Source organism: Choristoneura fumiferana, chromosome 5 (genome assembly GCF_025370935.1).
Source record: "Choristoneura fumiferana chromosome 5, NRCan_CFum_1, whole genome shotgun sequence".
Taxonomy (NCBI): domain Eukaryota; kingdom Metazoa; phylum Arthropoda; class Insecta; order Lepidoptera; family Tortricidae; genus Choristoneura; species Choristoneura fumiferana.
In genome coordinates this window covers 12,615,038-12,640,163 of record NC_133476.1, presented here as the reverse complement: position 1 = coordinate 12,640,163, position 25,126 = coordinate 12,615,038, and the positions used below count along the sequence as shown (strand labels likewise).

Here is a 25,126-nt window from a genome sequence, read left to right as displayed (position 1 = left end):
TATACTCTTTGGTCGCTCATTCGTAAGTTGGCAATATTGGCTGCACGATTGCACGTACTGCAAGATGGCGTCGATGTCGAGTTTTGTTAGTTGAATTCGTGTTACATTCAGTTTCATAAAATAACGCATTCCAGAATACAATTTCTTGGAAGTATCTTTTGGCTGTTAGTGTGTGTGCTTATGATACTTTTAGCGTGAAATTACTGTGATATTAAACTTTAAAGCGTCATTATGAGTAATAATTACGATGACGAACAATGTGAAGATGGGGAATTAGCACGGAGCCCTGTCCAAGACGACGAAGACATGGATTTCAGGTAAGCATTGTATTTATTAATAAAGATTGTCGGTTATCATATAAATTTGTTGCTATTGATATCCGCGTTAACTTGCCAATTGATCGATTTTAAAACAACATTTTGTCATTGACGCACATGACTCAGCTTATAGACGCATTTGGAGTACATTTTATCCTGAACTGGATGTGCCTTTTCACTTACGAAGTTTGTATTGATAGATTCATTTTGAAGATTCCGTTATTTAATGCTCCCTGGTTGTAAAATAAGCAGTCGCGTTGTTAAGTCAAATGCTACGGCGTCACCAGATTCGCGTTTTCCTTGTGTTGTAAACTTAGGTCGAGTATTAATTTTAGCTAAAGGCATGAACTAGTGGCAAAATTTTGGTTTATGATTGTGTTGTCTTTGAATGATAGTAGGTTTCTGAATTTATGCATTGGATAAAACAATAAAACATACCAATACTCATCAATATTTTTTATTTCTAGTTTATCTGATGAAGATCGGGATAATGCGGATTCCTTGGTAATAAAGCCTCCTCAGGCTGTGATTCGGCCGTCACACAGAGATAGACGGGGACATAAGCGATCTGTTAAGGATAGATACAAAGACAGCTCAAGAAAAGATAAAAAACATCTTTATAGGTAAATGTTCCTATTCTCACAAGAATTAAAATCATAAACAGATTAAAATAGCCAATATAATTCTTCATTGATTTTTTTAGTATACACTTGTTTATCCATAGTGTGCTTATTCATAGTTTGTCTTTATTTTTTTATTGTAATAAAATCAAACAATTATAAATTTTCTTACTTGTATTTATTCTTACTAAATCATTATTTTAAAACAGGGACCGTGACAAGTCTGATAAACCAAACAGAGAGATAAGTAAAACCTTTGAGCGTGATGATATGCCCAAAGAATACCATAGAGATAAACAGTACTTCAGGGAAAAGGAGTCTTATAGAGAAAAAGAATTAAGAGACAAAGAATTGGTTCGTGAAAGAGATATAAGGGAAAAGGATATCTATAGGGAAAAGGATGTTTACAGAGACAAAGATACCTACAGAGAAAAGGAACTTTATAGAGAAAAAGAACCCTATAGAGAGAAAGATGCTTATAGAGAGAAAGAGTCTTATAGGGAAAAAGAACAGTACAGGGAGAAAGAAGCATACAGAGAAAAAGAAATTTATAGAGAAAAAGAAGCATATCGAGAGAAAGATGGCTTTAGAGACAAAGAGTCTTATAAGGAAAGGGAACATTACAGAGAGAAGGAAATGTACAGAGATCCATCTTACAGAGAGGTAGCAAGGTCAAGGGAGGCATATAGAGATAAAGATGTTCAAAGTCAAAGAGATATCTATGTAAGTCGTGAAAGGCAGTATAAGGTTTCTGATATGGAGCGAAAACGTCAAGATCCTGAAAGAATTGAATCTAGATTAAGATTGCTGGCAGAAGATGGCCATGCTAACCATAACAATGAAAAAGAAAATAGAACCACTGGGGAAAAGGTCTTAGAGGATTTAAGAAGTAGACTGTTAAATAAAAGAATAACTAAAGAGATGCAGAGTCAGGATCATAAGAGACAAGGGGATTACTCAGAGAAAGAGGCCAAGCAGGAAAAACAATTTCCTCTTGATAAATACCAACAAGAAAGAAGAAACAAATTATTAGAAGCGGGTAAGTTTTTTGATCTAACAGTTATAGTAGTAAATGACATGAAATGGTTTCCTTTTATACCCCTGGATATATGGAATATTATTATTTTTTAACCTCCAATAGTGATATCTATATCAGATGTTGGGCATCATAACAACTTAATTCCCACAAAGTTGCCTAATTTTTTTAAATGACAGTGGTAACAAGAAATATGGCAAAGCTTGTGTACACTAATTCTGCCTGACATAACTGATCAATCCGGTCCACCGAATTATATTCAAAGTTGATTCATACATATCCATTTTTGGGTCAGAACCTTTCATGAGTGTATATACAACATTTCAATTTAATTAATTTAGTAGTCTGAGCTAATTGGCTGTGTGAGACAGGACAGATTCACAAGTGATTCCACAAGGATTATTTTTTTTGTTTTTTGACTCCTAGAAATTGAGATGGTTTCCCTTCTTAAATCCATATTTGAGTTAAAAGTATTAACTTTAGTAAAAGAAAATCTTTTGATCACCATTCATAGTATATTATAGCCAACATAAGCAACTATATAAATATATTTAAATTAAAAGTTATTTGAGGGGTTTCAATTGTGTTATTTTTGATATAGAACGCGAAATGGAGAAAAGAAAGCATGAATCGCGTAATGAATTGGAAGCAAGGCGTGAAGAACGACGTCGTCGTGGCAAAAAGCGATCTGCATCTTCAGAAGAGCCCAACAGTAAAAAGAACAAATCTAATCATTCACCACATTATGGAGACTCGGTTGTCACTGTGTCAGATGCTAGTGATGTAGACCTGAAGAGTGATGTAGAGTCAAATTCAGACCCTGAGGAAGGTAAGTTTACAATTATTATGATCACAAGTAAACAGTAGATTTAAGTCTTGTTAACTGTTATACATTCCAGAACATCCTTGTAAAATTTAATATTTGTCTTTCAGGTGAACACTCAAATACTGAAACTGAAGATGTTAGTTCTAGTACAGATTCTGATTCCGACGTTGATTCTAAATCTGAAGATGGGGAAGAAAATAGAGTTGATCGGAAATCAGACAAAGAGGATGAAGAGAAAACTGGGAACCCTAAACAAAAGTCTAAATCAAAATCGCCGCCTGTTCGCAAATCGAATCATGCAACCCCATCATCAAATGAATCTAGAAGGTATTCATAGTTTTTACTTCAATTTCCAATGTCAAATCTATCAGCACCTAAGATTTCGAATACACTACCATTAGCTTCAATTTAAATGAATTCAGCCAAGATCAAAAATAAAAATTACAGTTGTTTGCACTCCTTGAAGAAAAATCATCTTTGTTATTAATAATAAAGGTGATTTACGAGCGTTGCTAGCTCTATACAGTCTCATAGCATATAAGGAAAATTATCTTATTTATCTATCTCAGCTGAACATGCGTGTGTAAACTCTCTTTTTCCTACGTCGCCGATATTTATGGTATTATATTCTATGTCTGGTCTGTGTCACAAAAGGCAGATAGTTCAGAAATCTCTATACAAGTGCGCTCAAGCAATGCACACAGACACTGCTCATGGACACGATATCTCGGACCGGTTGGGACCAGTGCGAGCGCGAGTGCCATCCGCTTGAGACACCCGTCTGTGAACTTTTTAGTGCAATAATGGAGCAACAAAAAAAAAGTTATTACTGAACAGTTGTTCAGTGGACGGTTGTTTAAATTAAATAATCGTGAATTTCGCCAATAACGAAATCGTCGCAAGATATTTTCTGTGACAAATTTATAATATAACAACATTAAAATTAAAATATTTTAGTTATTAATTTATATTTCCATTCTTCCCGTTTCAAACAACTAGATACGATTGCCACTACCACAATAGTTTTTTGGTGCATAAGCCATAGTTGACAACCTTAGAGCGACCGCCAAGCGTAGGTATGAAAAGTGAAGTACATACAGGAGATTGGCTTCTGAACTATCTGTGTTTTGTGTCTGTGTATACAATATACGGGATGTAATACTAAGAAGGGTTGGTATAGGTACCTCTGAAACTATAACAAGTTTTGAAATCTTGATACGAAGAAACAGCAGCTACTACCTCAGCATATTCGTTTTTTTTTTAAATAAATAAACTATGTACATGATTCTGTTCCATTACACTTTATTGTTTTATATGATCCTCCTGGATATTCCACATCTTTTGTATGAACATGATTTTTACTAGTACTAAAGTAAGGTTTTCATATACTAATTGATTTCAAACTTCCAGATCGCGAACAAGATCTAAAAGTAGGAGTAGGTCGCATTCTTTCTCGCCTCCTCCCTTGGGAGAAAATGGCAAAATTGTGGATGAACAGCCACCCAAGGAAGACGAAGAGCAGGCTCGTCTGAGAGAAGAGGTTATAAATGCTCTTCCACCGTATTTCCCTGCATTACAGGTAAATAAACAACATCATGTTGTACTATGTCCTTAATTACCTATTAATTTCTTGCTATTTTGTAAATTAACAAAATGTCTTAATTGGTGAATTGTGACACTTACCTACAGCTATTCTAGAATTTATTTGTTTTTGATATCTATTCAAGTTTATTTATAAAGTGTTTATGTAGTAACTCCCATACAGATAACTGTTTAAACAAAATTTACGTGTTAATTAATGAGGAACAAACATGAAATATTTCATAAGCAAGAATAAGGATCAACTTACATTTTTCGTCATTACAATAATAAGACGTCTCACGCGAGCTTTAGCTAGCGTGATATTAAAATTGAAGGACCTTAATATCATAGTAAAAGAGGACAAGTAGGCTCACTACGAACAAAAGTACATCGCGCGGCTTAAATGTGTGCGCGCCGGTTGGCGCCGGTACGCACGCACCTGCCGCACGCACACACTGATAATTTAAGGAGGATTAAGTTTTCTTTTGTCAAGGCTGCGCTGCCGTCGGTGCCGTACTTTTTTATTAGCTTTATTTTAGCTCGTTCGTCTTGCGCTCGCTTCGCGAGATGATCACCTTTTGCGTTCGCGTACTCGTACTTAGGTATTTTTTGTATTAGGGAAAATTTATTTATAAACAAACACATAATATATACAATAATTAACAGAAATAAATAAAAAAAGAACTTAAATTAACTTACTCTAATCCTAAAAATCTATATTTACAAATATCACCCAAGTCGTTGCTATTGGGCAGGGTGCCCATAAGGCTGGCTGCGTTTCCTCGTTGTATGGCAATGCCAATACGTTGACCGAGGAAAGAGCCAGCCCTATGGTCTCCAGTGGAACGGGCAGCTTCTTTTAAAAAAAATTAAATACTTTTTTGCTTCGGGACCCCATGGACCAAGCGTTTCAACAGCAAAGGCCGCAAATATGAAATTGTTTGCCAGATTCTCATATTTACGGCATTTTCCTGTTTTGGCCGTTGCAGCCGCCGCACCAGCCTTCAATGATGTCTTAGCAAGATGAGACGGCGCCAATGTGTCCACACATGTGGCGTTCCAAATTAGCTGCCGTCCGATTTGCCAAGGAACAAGCGTCATTCCGTCAGGTCTCTTGCCATCATCACGAGCTAATCAGACCGGCTTCAAAGTAGACGGAACGTTGTTGTTGATTGTATTAGGTATAGTTGTAAATTAGTGGTATATAAGTGTAGTGCAATAGTTTCGTGCAAGGACATATAAAAAAATAATAGATACCTACCTACCTATAAACAATATAGTTATAGTATTATGTATAGGTAAACATGAGTCGTATCACCATTACGGCGAATTTATAAATAATATTTTTATTTTTTTAATAATAATAATAAAACGGCATGGAATCTGTCTGGTTTCTCTAGACACAGATAGGTGCCGGTAGGTAATTAATGTAAAATAGACGTCGACAACCCTAAGCGTCCGCGCCGGAGCAGGCAGTTAAGTCTCCTAGAGGGTCGGAGTGGACCTACTTGTTCTCTTTTACTATGTTAATATTAATCATTGATTATTATTATTAGGCTTGGACTCTGGTTCTAACTACCGTTTAAAATGCTGAACTGATTTAGGTGAAATTTGGCATGGATATAGTTTGAAACCCTGGGAAAGACAGGATAGTTTTTATTACGGAAAATTGCATATTTCCCGCAGAATTGCGATAAAAGAATTCTTCGCAGATGGATTCGCAGGTTAAAGCTGGTTTATAATAATCAATGACAATTAAATCTTAAGTAATTAACATGGTGAGCATCACAGCATAAACATTTTGAAACATGTGTTAATTAAGATTATTTACAGGGATGTCGATCAGTTGAGGAGTTTCAATGTCTGAATAGAATAGAAGAAGGCACATATGGAGTTGTTTACAGAGCGCGTGACAAAACAAGTGATGAAATCGTTGCTTTAAAACGACTAAAAATGGAAAAAGAAAAGGAAGGCTTCCCTATCACTTCTCTGAGAGAGATCAACACATTACTTAAGGTAGGATCACATTTTAAATTTGAATTATTTAGAGTAAGCTCACTTGAGCCATCTCAATGCATCACTGCTGGCTGTTAGAAGGTATTTCATTAAACCTTACTTTCAAATTGAAGCAGCTTGTTTGAGCCGCAAGCTGTGAAGCACTCGATGGCTCATGTGTTAAATGCAATTGATTAATGCCTTGTATTTTATTCCTACAGGCCCGGCACCTCTTACCTGCAAGAGGGTTGTGCTAGAGGTGTGACCCAATTGCAAGGGTTAACAACTTCGATACACGGGCGGGCCTAAGTATCTTATAAGGAATTTATTCCAGGGGACGTCTACCCTGCAATGCTTTCTTCTTTAACTATGTACGAACGCAATATTCGGTGACGAGTAATTATCGAAAAAAGCTTTTTTATATTTATTGAGCTACAAAGGTTATTTGAGATGGCGATACAATATCCGTGGTATAGTTATATTGAAGTGCGTAGGAGGATGTCATCTATCATCTCATCTGATCCAGGTAACATTTCACCTCTTTATTCATAAAAAAGTCACAAAATGATCTAGTCAAATTTCTGTTTTGTCTGCATCTGGTAATTTGACATAGAAGTGTTTATGAATAATGGGGGTTAGTTGCTAAGTTGTACTTTAACCTCTTCACCGCCACAAAACAAACGAAATGACGTGCTCTTTACCCCACAGAAAAACTAGCGACCAATCAACTTGATTTTTAATTCGATTGCAGAAGGATTAATTTCGAGTTGAATGTTGGTCATGTATAGATGACCGTGGCGTGTGAGGAGTCCATTGACTGGAACGACTGGATGACTGGCGGTGAAGAGGTTAAGACAGTTACAAAAAATATGAATAATAAAGTTGCTAAATATAATACTAATGTGACAAATCTTTGAAGGTCTTGTGGATATTTCAATTCCATCTATTATGTAAAATATATTGACCTTCTTTCCGTTTTGTTTCGAATTCTTGGTGTTTTTGCGTTTGCATAACGTTTATTACTGTTAATTATTGAATACTAGTTAAAGTATTCAAAATAATTTGACTATGTTCAGATTTCTGATAATCATATAATTAAGGTTATTGTTATGTGACTACGCAGTTTCTCGGTCAAAGATAAATGTCTGGTGCACGCTACATAGAAGATGCATAAGTTTTCAACCATATTCTACTCTACCCACCATCCCCTTTAAGTTTTTATTTTTTAAAGTTCTTATTAAGTAACGCCTTGTATTTTTTTCTGAGCTTCTATTACCACTGTCTTCCAGACGACAGCTTTTTACGTTCACATTGGACCGTTATCGCCCACGTTGAGAACCTATGATGTAGACGACCCCACCCCAGTTAAGTTTTACGTTAGTAGCGTGCGAATTAGCGCGGGAATAGCGCAGACGAAGTCGCTGGCAACTGCTAATACATGGTGTCCCGTAAGTAATACGACAAACTTAACCACTCGGATGTCCAGACTCCAGACACAGATACATATCAGCCAAATTAAGGTTATTTTTTTCTATTTTTTTGTTTTAATCTGTAGAATTTGTATTCTTTGAAACAAACAAGACTTGAATGCAGTTTTTTTTTTCTGACGTACGAATGGTTAATATAGAAAAATTACCTTAGTAAAAGTCTGGACCATTTTCTACAAATTTAGAGTTTTCATATTTAAAAATAAATTATATACCTGGGTCAATCAACTTTTTAGTGTAGGTGGTTGCCATGGTACCGTCTCGTGGGTCACTTATTAAAAGTATGATTTTTAGGGGTACAAATCCACCAAAAGTTGGGAATTGTGACAGTTTTAAGGCAATTCCTTCGTGGCTCATCTCCTAAGGGTGCTAGTATTATACAGTGTCCCAAGACTATGGGACATCAAGGTAAAGTACCTGAGATATCGTAGATAGGATATTTTGTTGAAAGACTTTATTTTTAAAAGTTAGTAATTCTGCATTTAAAAAAAATCTAAGAATTACTTGCTTCGTCTGGGAATCTAACCGACTTAAATGTGAAAAAAAGATCTCCCCTATTCTTATGATGCCAATCGAAAGAATGGACAAAAAATAATAATTCTTCCTAAGTAACATAGTATCTTAAAAGAAAGGAACAACGTGAAATTATCATTTTAATCAAATTAAAAACACATGAAACTGCCGAAGTCAATTAAGTATTTTTTTTTCCGTAGCCATTACTATAAAGAAATGCACCACATTTATGAAAAAATACACTTTCTACAGACTTAAAATCTATTACCAGAAAAAGAGCGTATCTTCCTTTTGTTGAGAAGCGCAGTTTTTCGGCAATAACTCAAAAACGGTATACGTAGTAACGATCAGGTTGAAACCAGTTTTCGTTGAAACTTTTTATTAAGCGTTACCTTTCCATATTTTTTGGACAAACGGTTTACAAGATGGGGGGGGACACAATTTTTGCTACTTTGGGAGCGATTATTTCCGGAAATCTTCACTTAATCAAAAAGTTTTTGAGAAACCTTAATATCTTTTCAAAAGAGCTGTCGAACTATGTGCCGCGCGTTGATGGGAGTGAATTTTTTTTTTTTCAATTTCTGTTACGTGTATAGAGTGCGCCCCCCCCCCCCCAAACTAAATAGCGGCTTTTACAAGACATCTGTACTCCAAATTTCATTGATATACATCTTGTAGTTTTCGAGTAAAATGCCTGTGACATACGGAAGGACGGACAGACAGACAGACGGACTTGACGAAACTATAAGTGTTTCGTGTTTGCCATTTTGGCTCCGGAACCCTAAAAATGGTGATACTTTTATATTAAGGTAATTTTTCTATATTTGGTAGATGACTTGCTCACCTATCTCCTCCTTAAGTTTGTCGTATTACTAATGGGACAATCTGTATGTAATATAATAGTTATGTAGTAAAATGTATATTATGTTATCAGTATAAAACTGCTTAAGTTAAGTTTAGCTGTTCCCGTGACTCTGTCTGTGAATAATTCAGTTATTGTTATTCTGTGGGAACTATGCAAAATTTCTGGGATTAAAACTATCCTATGTCCTTCCTAGGGTCTTAAACTAACTCCATAGACCAGGTTTTCCCAAACTTTTTCAGTTTGCGCGCAACTATATGTGTCTAGTATTTCGCCACGGCGCCTTTACAGCTAGGGAGATTAGCTAGTTGGAATAAGCAATGATGATTTTCACCAGATTGCCCAAATTTCCGGGGTAACAGGAGCCCCACCTTGGGACACCCCTGCTATAGCCAATTTCTTCGAAATCGGTTTGGGGCTTAAAGCGTGAAGAGGTAGTAACAGTCAGATAGCCAGTTACTATCGCATTTATAATATTAGTAAGGTTTACTAGGATTGGAGTAAAAACCAGATATTGGACAAAACTCTAAATACATACGTGATTCACTCAAAAAGTCACAAAATTTGGTTTGAGTAGGTATTTTATTTAACTAAATTTAAACAAAACAACGTCGATTGGTGTCTTTAACATTGAAATTCCCCCTTTAAACTATCTAAACATTTATTTATGTATTGAAATACACTAGTCTAGTTTGTATTACAATGATAGATAAGTAAATGTTTTAAATCCTTGAATGTACCAAATTTGGCAACTGAAGTTTGTTTACATTTAGTTAAATACCTATCTAAACCAAGTATATATAGATGTATTGTAAAGAAGGAACATGGTAGTAGCCTGGCGTTCTAGCCAAGGGTCTATCACACACATCATTCTCGCAGGGTACTTTTGCGCGAAAGTAGTGCATAAATTTATTTATATGGAAGCTGAAGGACAGAATTTCATTTCTGAAGGTCCTTAGTAATTTATTTCAAAATTATTTTTAAACATCCACATTTCAAAGACATTTAAAACAATAATAATTCCAACGATTGGGCAGATATTAATGCAGGTAACTGTACAGTTACAGCCATAAACTTGTTATTTCTTGTGGATTTACATAAACAAACAGCCAATCAAAATATACCATGGATACAGATAATTATTTGATAGGCTAGATCTCATACTAATGTGGTGGATATGTTTATTAAAAAATAATAACAACTAACCAAACCAATAAATACAATCCAATAATTTCTTCACTATTCAGTTTTCTTACTAATGTCAAAACTAGCAAATTCTACAACGAGTGCATTAAACGTGCCATTTGTATTGTATTGCGACAGTTAACTAAAGTTTGGGCTACATAATGCTCCGTTTATATTTAACAGACTTTTGTTTTTCATGCATTTTTTTATTCTACCTTAATAACTTGTTAGTATTATTATTGTGAATACAGACCCAGTAACTGTTTTGACAGCCGAGGTCATATTGTCCAGGGCTCGTGACTGCATTCACCACTTCTTTCTGCCTTCATTTATATCGTTTGACAGAAAGATAGCGATAATCGATTCCGAGTGCGTCAGACAATATAGCCTCCAGTATTTATAAAAACAAATTGAGGGTAATATTAGCCAAAATGTAATACAGCATTGTACTTCGTCGCATTTGCCAAATATTTGTGGTGCAGCTTTTTTATTACACGTAAAAAATAAAAATTTGGCGAATACGCTGCAGTACTACTGTGCTTGGAATAAAATGTTTTGTTTTTATTTTCAGATACTGCGGCTTAAATGTAAATAATTCTTACAAATAGATACTATATAATCCTGCGAACCGTATGGCAAACATAATAATATGTAGTATGAGAAGTGTCTCTTTAAAATGGTTAAATTCCACTGTGATCTGTTTTCGGCAAATCAAGAAAAACAAATAATTATGGGTTTCGTGCGATCTACTTAAGTAATCCATACTATACTTACTAATATTATAAATGCTCAAGTGTGTTTGTATGTCTGTGTGTTTGTCCGTTTTTCACGCCGTAACGGAGCGACGGATCGACGTGATTTTTGGCATAGAGATAGTTTATGGCCCCGAGAGTGACAAAGGCTACTTTTTATCACGGAAAAATGCACAGTTCCTGAGGGAACAGCGCGCGATAACCGAATACCACGCGGGCGGAGCCGCGGGCAAAAGCTAGTATAATAAATAAGTTTCACAATTTTTTAAAATGTGATGTTTAAAAACTTAGTCTCGAAGACAATATGCAATAATAATAAAAATAACAAGTTTCTGTTAAAAATTAAGCACATTTTAATACAAGCTTTTTTGCTGACTGTACTTTCTCTTGCATTATCATCCAACTTACATTTTTATACCAAATTTCAAGTCAATCCGACCACTGGAAGTGGATGAAAATGGAGCTTAAAATATTTTACCCAACAACAACAAGAAACAGGGCTAGTTAAAAAAAAAGCTTTTAAAAATTATAGGTTTGCAATTTTGAACATGGAACTACCGTGAGACTCACTCATATTAAATGATATTGTAACGGATAACTCACATCTAAAATCGCGCAAAAAAAATCGTGCCTTAGTGCGCGTGTTGCGGCAGCCGCCGAGTCGCGTTGCTCCCACTAGAAGAAGGACTACGAATTAGCCCGAAACATTTCGAGCTAACCTCGATTTTAGACGTGAGTTATCCGTTACAATAACATTTAAAAATTATAGGTACCTACAATTACTATACCGGGTTCCCTTTATCTTGCACAATATCGATTCTCCGAATTACACTTCGCATAACAGGTATCTCATTTTTTTTTTAGCCGAATGATACTTTTGCATTATCATCACTTTGCATAATTATCTGTTCGAATAATAGTAATTTCTCAGAATAGGTACTACATAGCAGAACACTCTTATCGCCGAATATACTTTGGCAGAATATTAAATAGCAAAATACTAGTTTGGACTATTCTATTTACACGGAATTTTAAATAGCGCTGACTTTAACATGGCGTAATGACATAGTTAAAGGTACTAACAGCTACCATAAGAATGGGTTAAGGTTTAAAGTAAGGCCAGCAAAGTAAGCGTGCTGTAACAGCAGCAGGAAAAGCGCCAGAACAGAACAGCAGCCACATAGTAGCTTGGGTTAGGTTAGAACTGCGACTACAACAGCGCGTGAGCCGAGCGAGCGAAGCGAGCGTGCCGTGGCAGCACTGCTGCCAATAAAGGTTAAGTTAATATAGAACTACAATTAAAACAACGCTGGTGTGTTTTTAACGCTTCAGCATTATACTGAGCCAGTGTCAGATTCACAACCGTACTCACACAATAATATTATTATCTGGGCGACCGATCTCCGCACGGGCTAAAACTTGATACCAAGCGTTTTCCCAGAGATAAGACCAAGCTAGATCGATTTTTCATTTTCATTTTTATATATATACTAATGAGATGTCTTTCTGTGTAGCAACTATTCGAATATATAAATATTATTCTCATCGATATTATGTGATGTTAATATTCTGCTTTTCAAAATTATGAGAAATGATAGTATGAGAAAAAAAATATGCGAAAAGTAATTCGGTGATATAATGATTCTGCTAAAGGTTGTTATGAGAAACAAAATTATGAGATTCGATTATATGCAACATATTAGTAAACCTACTATACCTACCTTTTGAAGAGACATTTCATATAGTATTTACATAGATTTTGTGATTTACTTGTGCGCGGTGGGACTATTCTATTTGTACCTATGTACAGTCAAGGGCATAAATATCTATATAGCCATAGCGTTATATATATATATATACACATCCTTATGTTTAGTGGCATATAGATGTATACATATTTTGACGTCTTTGTAACGTATATATATTTATGCCTTTGACTGTACCTTATGTTTTGCTGACTAACGTTTAGTAGATTCACGTTTCGCAGACAACGTTTTACCGAATATGGATTCGCTCATCGATTAAGTCACATAATGAGTTGTTTGTTATGCAGAGTAATGTTTCGCAGCTCAACGATACACATCCGATTCAGTTGGTATACGAGTTAATAAGCCGAAAAACAAATAATAGACGAAAGGTTAATCTTTGATTTTCTACCGACTAAACGTAACGTTACTCTGCCAAATGGAACATTTGTAAATACTAAATAGTTGTCATCAACTGCGCGGTAGATTGATAAAAAAACATATACATATATTGAGCGGATTCGCTACACCTAATTGCTCTATCGAAGTGTGCAAGGCTGCGTTTCCACCAGAGATGTGCGAGGATAATGTGTTGCGTGCCAGGGCCATGGTCATGATCATGACAAACACATTCCGCGCAACATATCCTCGCACATCTCTGGTGGAAAAGCAGCCTTATAGTAAATACAGCCCGCGGCACGAAAGTCTAGCAATGACCGTAATGCGCAAAAGTACAAAACTATGTATCACGGCGAACTGAGCGATGCGCGAGGCAGGCGGCCGCTGCGCGACTCGCATTTACAGCAAGATATACCTAGTGCCATCCACGAAGACGCGTGATTTTGTAATAATTAGACATTAATGACATTGTAATAAGAACCACGGCACGCGTCATCGTGAATGACTCTAACTATAACGGTCACCGCTAGATTTCGCACCGCCCTGTATGTACCAAATCATTAATTGGAAATACTCGAGCGAGGGTTAAATAGGTACAAGCTGTAAAGAGTATATTTCAATAATTAGAGCGTAACATAAGGAGTGGGAGTGACACAAAATTGTATTTTTTTTTCCTATTGTTCACTCTTGCGTGGCTACTCTCATTATGCAAACTGACGTACCTCCGTAATCGAGGGAACGTGGGCATACACTATCAATATCTGACGCACTCGAATATTTTCATGTGGCTATTTTTTTTTTACATTTTCAACAGCTTGTATTCGCTGCCCTCACCGGTGAAAACATTATACAACCTTTTTTAGGGTTCCGTAGCCAAAATGACAGACGGAAGCCTTATAATTTCGCCATGACTATCCGTCTGTCTGTCTGTTGGTCCGTCCGCGGCTTAGCTTAGTGCCTATTAGTGCTAGAAAACTGTAATTTTGCATGGATATATTATGAAGTAATTATGCCAACAAAGTGGTAAAATAAAATTTACGAAAAATTAGTTATAGTTAGTTACATTAGATTACAAGTTAATAAAAACATATCTATCACCAAAATGTAAGCAATAGGTGTAAGCATTTTGAATAAAGAACAATTTTAAATTCTCATCCAATTTGGCTGTCGCCCTGTCGGAGGCTAAATAGCGCTTTAGACTCTTGCCATGCGCCGCGGCAGAAAAAAAAGTGGCTGAACGCGGTAATTCGGCCGACGGCGCGTACTTATTATCAATTAGTGAATAAATCTTAACCTGATTTTAAATTTTGACCTTGTAAATAAATAGTGTTACTTAGTATGAGTTATAACGGATATTTTTTAGTGTAGAAAACATTAAACACAGCGGCTGTGAGTGCTTTATTGAAGTCGGCTTTTGTGAAGTGTGTGTAGTGTGTGTCAGAGGTTTGTGGATCATAAATTGTTATTTAGTCTTATTGCTGCACAAAACACACGAGTTATTTATACCATCAGCATCACGTAGCATGAAACATTCTTTATCAGATGGACTAAGCAAATTGGCCGTATCTTGTCTACAGCATTATCAAAAACCCCTAAGAACAATAAAACCTTAAGGCGATGCGAAATCAATTTACACATTTTCTCAGTTTATTCCAAATGTCTAAAAATGAGATACTGCCAAGCCTTATGAGGGCAGAAAAGGTCCCACGACGTCCGAGTAAATCTTAGCATCCTTAACTCCCCCATGCTTTATCGAATTTGACTGAAGAATAAAGTAGTAATTATGGTTTACTCGTATAACCCTTATATGTACATACAAAGTTATGCAAGCTATGCAAAAATGCCAAGATATGAATAATGTGAGGTCTGAATCATAACTCTTTCCACACATTTTTTTTCAACTTGTATTAATAACTAGCGCCCCGCCCTGGCACCGCACGTATGCAATTTTCAAAATAACCCTCCTCGTCGTTAAAAGTCGTAGTAAGTCGGGTAAAAAGGTCTCAAAGGCACTTCAGACACCTTTTCAGCTCCTTTTCCGAAAAACTATACCCGCGCGAAGCCGGGGCGCGTCGACGTAGAGATTGGATTGATATTTTTAAATTAGTAATTTCTTTTTAATGGAAGGTCAAACAGTCTTGAATATGAAATGATTTATTTGGGTAAGGATTAATGCAAAGGTAACAGGTGGATAACATGATCTAATTTTGGTCGGCATTTCTATCAATTTTTAAAACGTAAATAAGTACCTAGTTATATTAACATAACTACAATAGTTGGACATATGGTATCGCGGATGCTTTAGCTTTATTGCATCGATTTAAAACTATTGAAAATCAAATAATTTTCTAGTAATGGTTTTATGGAACGTGTTAGGGTCTTTTTATCATTCGCTTTAAGGGAAGCAGTTAAATTGTGTACTATCCGCGGGCACGCAAGTAGCGCTTACACCGATTTTCTTATATTATATTGCCTATTGTGTACTTTTTGTATTAGGTTAACTAAAAAGTTCGCGTTGAAATATAGCGAGGAAAAAGTGCCTGTAAGGTATTCATGTTGATTGTGTATGCCCTCACCGATGCCTCGTGCGACAAGATGATTTGTGCACTAGATCAGTATTATAATATATTTTTGTGTCGCTTAGTTGGCATTTTCTATATTTAATGTGAAACACGTGAGTATAGGTGTAACGTTACTTTTGTTCCTCTCTATGCTCTTGTAAAACGATAAATCCCATCAAAACATAAATGTGAAATGAGAGTCAAGTTCAGTATTATGATATATGCCTTGATTGTTGACTTTAACGACAAAACAAGTGAGATCTGAATGGGTGCCAAGTGCCAAGGTGCCAAGTTCAATGGTCGGTCTTGAAATTTATTTATAACAATATAAAATATTTTATAACAACTTAAAATATAATTTCTTCTTATAACTTAGGATAATATATTGAACCCTAAGGTCTGACTTGGCTAGTTCTCATGTACGAATGATTATTAAATACCTACTAAAGTCATAGAAGAGCCCTGTGTTCGATGACTAGTTTCTACCAACAAGCCAAATTGTCTGAAGAATAAAATAAGAACTTAGCTTTAAAACTTGCGAAGGCTGTTATAGGATGATATAGGATGTTTGGTAGCTGCGTGCAAAGCTTTAAGGGGGTGATAGCCGAAGTATTTTTGAACATATAGATAAAAATGTTCAAAAATACCTCGGCTATCACCCCCTTAAAGCTTTGTACTTAGCTACCAAACACTGTATAATTAAATAGCCTGTTTCTGGGTTGGCGTACGAACCATTGTTTTTTTTGTATTGTTAATCTATAACTTTATTTATGAATATTTTGGCAATAGAATAATTGATCTATTTAAATACCATACTATTACAGTCCACACTCCAGGGTAATTGAGTTTTGTTATCAAAATGCATATACTGAGCTTTCAACTTCCTAAGTATAAATACGTCCATAAGTTATAGTTCCGAAAGTTGTAAAAGTTGTGCCTCCCTTGTTTCTGTCCTTTGAATCTTGGCAACAACAAAATAAGGATTTCGCCCGGTTTAAATGTTTGTATTATTTTTAAATTTGGTATACACGGATGACATTGTAAGCACAGTCAACTAAATGTACAACCAATAAAACAATTATATAAAAAAATGATTTCTTTTTTATCAAAAATTATGTATAATCTTTGGTGGTGTATTAAATAAAATAAGTATCATGTTGACGGATGACATTGTATCGCCATTACAAATCTCTTTTTCGTTATATTTTTGTCTATGTAATATTGATTTACCTAACATAGTAGGTAAGGATTCTCAGCACAAGTTGTTTATTTCCAAGATGGGGCCAGGGCCTGTAGTATGTAATCGTGTTTAAGCCATTTAATTATACTTTTAAGCATTTCCCTTCTAAAAGCTTAGTAAGCCTTATAAATTTATTCATTTATTTATTTTATTAATGTTACTATTGGTTTTTTCTATGCAAAGTGAAACATTTTTGTATGTTCTTTGTTACTTAACTTATTTGCTATTTAAAATTATGCCGACTTTCTGTATCGGAACGAACAATTTGTTCTAAAATATGTGACGAACCTTATTTTCGGCTAACTATATACTTACTTACGTTTGAAAAGTATGATCAAACGTCAGAACTCAAAATAAATGACAAGATTTTAATCTACTGCGTCAAAAAGAGGGTTATACATGTACTTTATTATGTTCATATTTTTCCGTATTCTTTATGATATAAATCAGCGCATATAGTCTGGCAAAAAAGAGTAGAAATTAAAAAGTGGCAACACTGCAGTGTCATCCCTTTCAAACCCTGTCAAACCTAAAAGGGAGAACACTACAGTGTTGCCACTTTAATTTCTACTCTTTTTTGCCAGACTGTACATTTAATATACCTTGTTTTACTTGGCATAGCAAATTATATAAAATTGTGTTAACCTCCTGGGGTTCAAAGTGATAATACTAGTACATATTGTTAGCAATAGAAGTTATACCTTTTGAAAAAGGAATAAAGTGCCATTTTCTCGGTATCATTCAAATTTACAAAAAAATAAATTCAACTTTATCTATGAGATGTTAAGTTTTAAATTTCGATGTCATATTTTGTTGTATGTTGGGCCGCAGTAGGCTAAATACTTCTTATAAGAAATACGTATTAAGCTAGATTTAGTTTTTTAAACACTTCTCAAAGTACTTTATTGTCAGAATTCTGTAGTCTCGTACCAAAAATATGTATTTTGTTCAATTAATGGAACACTCCATGATTTTAAATCTATTAAGGAAATATATACGTAGAATGTATTAATATGGGCGCTGACTGAGCATTCTATTTTACTATCCAAAAAATGTAAGCTGTGATTTTTAAAGGAAATTTATATATATTTTTTCTACCATTAGTTTGTGGATGACAGGCGAGTCAAAAATGTTTATTAGCGTCATTGGTTGCTCCTACACTTGATATGCGTCAAAGAATAAGCCAATATGGAATTAAAGCAAATGATATGAATACATGTAGATTTTGGTCTGTTATTAGTATGAAATTGTGTTTGATGCGAGAACCTAGTGCACGTTTTTTCTTTTATCACTTTGACTTCGTCACAATTTAATATGAAATAGTTTTCCAATAATGCCTCTTGAAGGCTAACAGTGCAGAATAGTGTAGATCCTCTTTTGTTTGCATTACTAACTTTTAAAAAACCCTGTCTGGGTTGTTTACAACCACTTCTGGGAGCGGCAATAATAGATTGTTGCACCAAGCAGAAAGTTATTTATTATTGCACCCAGTGCCGATTTGGAGCCCGAGCGTTAGCGAGGGCTTTAAGAAGCACGAGGGCAATATATATGATTACTTAATGCGAGGTGCATAATCTGCTTTGCTTTCAACTATTACAGGAATAGTAGATGAAAAAAAAAGTCATGCTAAACAATTAGTAGGAAATAAATGTCACTAGCACTCGATGATTCCATTTTTGTAAGTTTACATTCGAACTCTCAAAAAATGACCACAGAAAATACGCAAGGTTCCCGCCAATTTGTTTTTTTTTTTAATTTCTTACTTTTTTTTGGCAGAGTTAGTAGCAGATATTTTTACCCGCGATCTGTCAAATTTCGGACGGGCGCCAGGTTGGCCAACCAAGCACAAAGTTTTTTTTTAATACGGTTACTTACTATTTTTGATAGGATTGGTAGCAATATTTTTTTGTACGCAATCTGTAAAATTTCATTAGACCGTCAGGCTAATTTTATAGCAAAAATACTTGTGTTACCTGTTTGGTTTTGCAATTTAAAAAATCTAAAAGAATGCAATAAAGGATTTTCATACATTTTTTTCTGCTCTAGAGCAGAAAAGTCCCGCTTTGTGCTGGTATTTAGTGCGGTTATGATGAAATTAAGGCGAAGTTGGAAGAAAAAACCCATTTCGAAACACCTTTTGACTGTGTTACAACCACTTCTGGGAGCGGCAAAAGACCATTTCTAAACACCTTTTAACTGTGTTAACTTTACAGACAACGTTTCTTTTCATTTCTGCTACATTATTTATTCACTAAAGACAAATTTAATTCAATTTCGTTTGTAGTTTACTTTCGTAACAATTTGGCGGAAACTATTTACTACTAACCTAACCTAACCTAACGCTTCGCGAGGTTTAGTTTTCCACGATTAAATACAATTTGCAAGAGCCCCATTAAAAGGTTGTTAACATAAAATACTTACCTATTGTTGGTTACAAAACGGGCCCCTGATGTATAGGTTTATAATAGTAAAATAATTCTATATTTGGTTTGGAACTTAGGCGCAACTTCGTTAAACGTCTAGATTTTTGGGTGCTTGTTGCTAAATAATTTTAAACATGACATGTATGTACGATTGCAACAGAATTCTGATTATAACATTATTTTTCTACTTTAATTTTCGATTTACCCTTATAAAATAAATCGAAACAGTCACAGTGCTCATAAATATTGTGAAGAATGCTCTATTTTCACGGTTTGTCCTAATATTTAGTGGCACTACGATATGTCTGAAGGTGGCTGTAGATAGGTACTGTTTTTTTTCAGGCTGAAGGTAAATCTGGCACTGCAGTTGCCGATAGTCCCGTGGGAACTAGTCCGCCCCATTTAGACTAACAAGCGACACGTTCTGTTGTATTGTTGCAGGGCCAGCACCCGAACATCGTGACCGTTCGCGAGATCGTCGTAGGTTCTAACATGGACAAAATATTCATCGTCATGGACTACGTTGAGCATGACCTCAAAAGCCTAATGGAAACGATGCGAGGGAAAAAACAGGTGTTCTTGCCAGGTACATATCTAACCAGTGTGACTCGCCCTTTGTTATTTACTCTACTCTCAGACACTGTTAAATTATGAAATTTACCTAATGGAGTTTATGGAGGGACTACCCTCAGTAAACTACTTCTATAAGTGAGAGTTCCACATTTTGTGACTAAATTACGTGAATATAGGATCCACTCTTACTGAGTGCGTTAATATGTAGTTTACTTTTTCAATGACGTTACTCAATAATAATGTGTAATTTCAGGAGAAGTAAAATGTCTGATGACCCAATTGCTGAAAGCTGTTCACCACCTGCACGATAACTGGATATTGCACAGGGATCTCAAAACCAGCAATCTTTTGCTCTCTCACAAGGGAATTCTAAAGGTATGTGCTCTTCTGAAAAGTGTCTAGGGATCAAGTACGGTCACGATCGTAAATTTGGGACCCATTTCGTGAAAAAGCCCTTTGAATTGTCATACAAAATTACAGATATTCGATCTTAAGTGGGTCCCAAATTAACGATCGTGACTGTACACATGAGAATTCTTATGTAATGGATATTGAGATACCTTATTAATATTTTGTTTGTTTTATTTTTTGTTATCACTTGTAGCGATCGTGAAAATGAACGAAGTAGGACCTCAGTAGGTAGTTAATGACGCTGTTTTTCAGGTGGGTGACTTCGGTCTGGCGAGAGAGTACGGATCCCCGCTGCGCCAGTACACGCCTATAGTGGTGACGCTGTGGTACCGTGCGCCAGAGTTGCTGCTTTGCGGCAAGGAGTATTCGACGCCGATCGACATGTGGAGCGTCGGCTGCATCTTTGCGGAGTTTATTACGATGAATCCGCTGTTCCCTGGCAAGTCTGAAGTGGACCAGTTGAATAGAATATTTAAGGTTAGTACTAAAATTGAGTTTCATAGTGTTGAGATCTAAAGTTTCTTGTTTGGTACGATCGGAATAATGTTAGAGTGATATGATTGCAAATCAGGAAGGGTTGAAAAATACCTCTAATTTTTATAAAACCTTCGTCAATAAATGGGATAAACCATCAACTAGGAAGATTAAGTAGTATCGGATACAATAAAAAAAACGAAAACTACATTAAAATTAAATAAGCTAAAACTACTATGAAGTAACACAACACAAAAATAAAAGCAGTTAAGGTTATTTTTCCATTAGCGACACAGAATAAGCATAAGTACAGAAGGTTCTCTCTTTTGATGTTGACGAAAGTCGCCATTTTATATGCCTACGTAATTTTTATTAGTAAAATCACTGCGCACCACCAAGCAACATTGAACTCTAGTGCTGCGCGCGAAGGTCGTTATTATTCAGCACCAACTTTTTGGTTTAGGATAGGGTTGTAAATTAATAAAAAAATAATACTCACATATAACTAAAAGTAAATTCGGACAAATACTTAGTTTTCTAGCATTTTTTAATTGACGCGCCTACGATCTCCGACGGTCACAAAATGGATAATTGTACAAGTTCGCGTGCCGAATGCGTCGTCGGCTGCCTAAAAGGTTTTGTACACCGGCAGTGGGCATTGGTAAATCGCGAAGTACATCTGTTCTTTTGTCGCACTCGCACTTAAATGGTTTCGAACAGAATTGGGTTAGTTAGTGTAATGTTATGTACAGAATAGAAAATAGTAAGAAGTGTAGTGTTGCAATTAATTAAATTTTCATGGATTTCCAAAAAAGTAAAATTAATGTTCAGATAACATTATGTACTTTCCATACTGTTTAGTGTGGCTATACATATACTGTTTCAGCGCTCAAACTGTACAATTTAAATATATACCTACTCCTCATCCCAAAAATCGAAACACCACGCTATTTCATGATAGATATTCTTATATCCTCACCAATCATAAAATCGCGAGGTTTATTTTAGGTTAAATATTTTTTTGCACTCATCGTGAACCAGTTTCACGAAAATCACACACCTACCTACACGTAGCGTTACTCGGCGCGACTAGTTCGAGCGAGACTGCGAGCGTGCATGCCGGGCGGTGCTCATAGCCCTAGTGAGTTAACCCACGCCGGCGTGGGGTGTTTTGATACTTACAGAATCGCACCTATATCGCGGAGTGCGCCGCGCCTGATTAGGATTACAACTTTTCTACTCAGTTACCTAGAGTTATTTTGTTAGATTATACACGTAAATAATAACCCTTTCGAACCCAGCCGATACAATTATGCGGGTTAATTACATTTGAATTTGAATTTGACATGGATTGTACATAAGGTCCACTGTCATAACTCTTACATTTGAATTTTGAAGTTGACATGTATTGTACATAAAGTCCATTTAACCATGTAACTCTTTTCATACTCGGCTGGGTTCGAAAGGGCTAAAATACTTAACCTGTGTTGTACTTATATAGATATGCTCATATACTTAGCTATTTCTTTGGTTTTTAACACCTATGAGTAGGTATGTAGCACTAAACGCTTTTGAGCAGGGTACATTATATTCGACCGTATTATGTTTCGAATCCTTTTCAACGTGACACAGGTACATCCAATTATATTTCTAGTTGTTAGCCTATTCATATTTTCTAATAGAAGCCATCAAAATTCGTTACAGGACCTAGGCACACCTTCGGAGCTGGTGTGGCCTGGCTACAGCGAGCTCCCGGCGGTGCAGAAGATGACGTTCGCGGAGCACCCGCCGGGCGGGCTGCGCGCGCGCGTCGGCGCCGACCTGCTCTCCGAGACGGGGCTCTCGCTGCTCCAGGCCTTCCTCACATACAACCCTGCGAGACGCATCGCCGCCGACGCTGCACTTGAACACGCTTATTTCAAGGTAGCGTAATAATAAGTTTTCTGAACTTGCTTTATCATTATTTTAAATTGTTCGGCGGTCGAAGTCTAATGGAAAATGTATAATACCCTATGCCTACTTCTACATGTCTTTTAAGTCTCTTGATAGAGTGGTGGTGGTCTCTTGCTCGTGCAATACCTGCAGAATTATTTAACTTACTAGATCACTTAAATTATTTTCGTAACTTCTTTAATCAGATCAGTCCATTTTAGTGACAGTGTCAGCAACTTTTTATAACCTACTAGCTGCTGCCCGGGACTCTGTGCGTAGTATTCGCTTATCGCTATCCCGCGGGTACTATGCATTTTTCCTATAAAGTAGCCTATATTCTTTCTCGGAACACCAACTATCTCCATACAGAATTTCATCTAGATAGACAGACAGACAGAGTTACTTACTATTAGTAAGGATTAAGAAATCGTCACTAAGAATGTATACTGGTATCGTCACTAAACCATTGATCTGTATTAACAGGAGCAGCCAGTTGCGATCGAACCGGCGATGTTCCCCACGTGGCCGGCCAAGTCTGAGGGCAACCGGCGCAGCACGCATAGCCCGCGGCCGCCCGCCGGCGGCGCTGCTTACGCCCAGCACGCCGACGACGAGCTCGGCTTCCGCGTGCAGCCCGCGCGCTCGCTCAACGTCGCGCCCGGCTTCTCCCTCAAGTTCTAGCGGCAAACACGCAACAAAACTCGGTGACACCTACCGTGATTTTGTTGTTATTTACCCTCTGTGCAAACAAACCATCCACGCAAGGACGATTAAACCGTATGCAATAGAAACTGCCATTTGTGCACGTTTTCGTATATTTAGCGATCACTCGCTTTCGCTCGGTACTCAATAACGCCTATAACAAAATCTAAGTAACTATGTTTATATGGAAATATTGGTACACTCGAACTGCACCTTACAGCAAAAGCCGATAGAAAAAACCATTGTGTCCACGCAATAATAAGTAAGAGCAAACAAATCATGGTTCGGCTCGTATCGCCTCGGGCGACGCCTGCCGACGCGTCGACGTCTTTTACGCTCTTGTTGCGTGGACATAAAGAGTTTTTTGATCGGCTTGAGCAGATTCCGCGTCGGTAGATGTGGGGAGGCCCTAAGAGTCGTCGCTATCGTACCGATTAAGAAACCAAAAATTTCATATTATTGCTCTTATTGACGTGGTAAACTCGTGCAAAGTAAACTCGTTCATTTCGGCCCGTGCGTGCAAAAAATGAATTAGATTAGAGTCACGTACGCTTCAACTTATGGAAAAAGAAGCATTTTGTCGTACTCGAGTGCATTCGTTTGGTGAACTTTGGTGACAGAAGTAATGCTCCATTATGGTATGGTAGCAACACACGATCGCGCTAAAAGTTCAAATAGCTGGTAACCAGACAACACATTTAACTACTAAACAGCTAGTACTTTTATGATCTAATTGTTGGAACTTAAATTGTATACCCGTGTATCACCGTCTGGATCTGGACACAAGATATGCTTTAATTTTAAATTTAAAAACACTTTATTTCTTTTGATTATCCTTTGTAAATTAAACAATGCAACACAAATAATACCATTGTACCCATTACAAAATTGTATGTAATTCTACATATTTGTACTTTTGTCCCGGTTTACAATTGTTTTTTTTTTTTTTCAATTTTTTAATCTTTTTCAAAAAACATTGGATTTCATTCAAATATCGGGTAAAATTATATGTAAGTAATCAATTAATCAGTGATGTACTTATGAAATATATTATAATTATAAACTTAGTTTGTATACTTACTCACACAAAGTAATGCCACATGCTGGGTGTTATATTATAATATAACGGATATGTACATAGATTACATAAATGGATATTTTTGCAATATATGTGAATATTGTTGTAGAAACATGTTCAGTTAGTTTGAGCAAGAAAATCAATCTTGTTAACTAGGACAGTCAGACTGGCTTTACCTCTTGGACTAATTTCATGTAGTTCAAATATTGAATTGTGTAAATAGGTATGATCATTTTGTTAAACTGTTGGATGTGTACCTACCTAGCTTTTAATTATTGTAATTTTATCGTAGTGATTTAGGCTAATTAGCGTTACAATTTCAATATGGTACAATATAACATGTTTTAACAACACTCCTATTTATTATTTACACCCCTCCTCCGTTACATCACTCACTACATAGGTTCATAATTT

At 36.1% G+C, this 25,126-nt stretch overlaps 1 protein-coding gene across 1 annotated transcript; it reads left to right on the top strand.

Annotated features, from left to right (window-relative positions):
- The first annotated feature begins 2 nt into the window (after positions 1-2).
- On the top strand, positions 3-25,065 carry Pitslre (cyclin dependent kinase 11B pitslre). Its single transcript, XM_074087972.1, has 12 exons — positions 3-317; positions 785-940; positions 1,147-1,976; positions 2,575-2,802; positions 2,907-3,126; positions 4,210-4,378; positions 6,214-6,396; positions 19,984-20,128; positions 20,369-20,490; positions 20,779-21,003; positions 22,705-22,923; positions 23,416-25,065. Exons 1-12 carry the CDS (start codon positions 232-234, stop codon positions 23,611-23,613), a joined length of 2,781 nt encoding a protein of 926 aa, XP_073944073.1. The 5' UTR covers positions 3-231; the 3' UTR covers positions 23,614-25,065.
- Positions 25,066-25,126: the final 61 nt, after the last annotated feature.

Bases quoted from the DNA above. Each gene is read 5' to 3' on its own strand.
- Pitslre (XM_074087972.1), top strand. From the start codon at position 232: ATGAGTAATAATTACGATGACGAACAATGTGAAGATGGGGAATTAGCA. The intron at 20,491-20,778 runs GTATGTGCTCTT...GCTGTTTTTCAG, and splicing joins CTCACAAGGGAATTCTAAAG to GTGGGTGACTTCGGTCTGGC. The intron at 21,004-22,704 runs GTTAGTACTAAA...AATTCGTTACAG, and splicing joins AGTTGAATAGAATATTTAAG to GACCTAGGCACACCTTCGGA.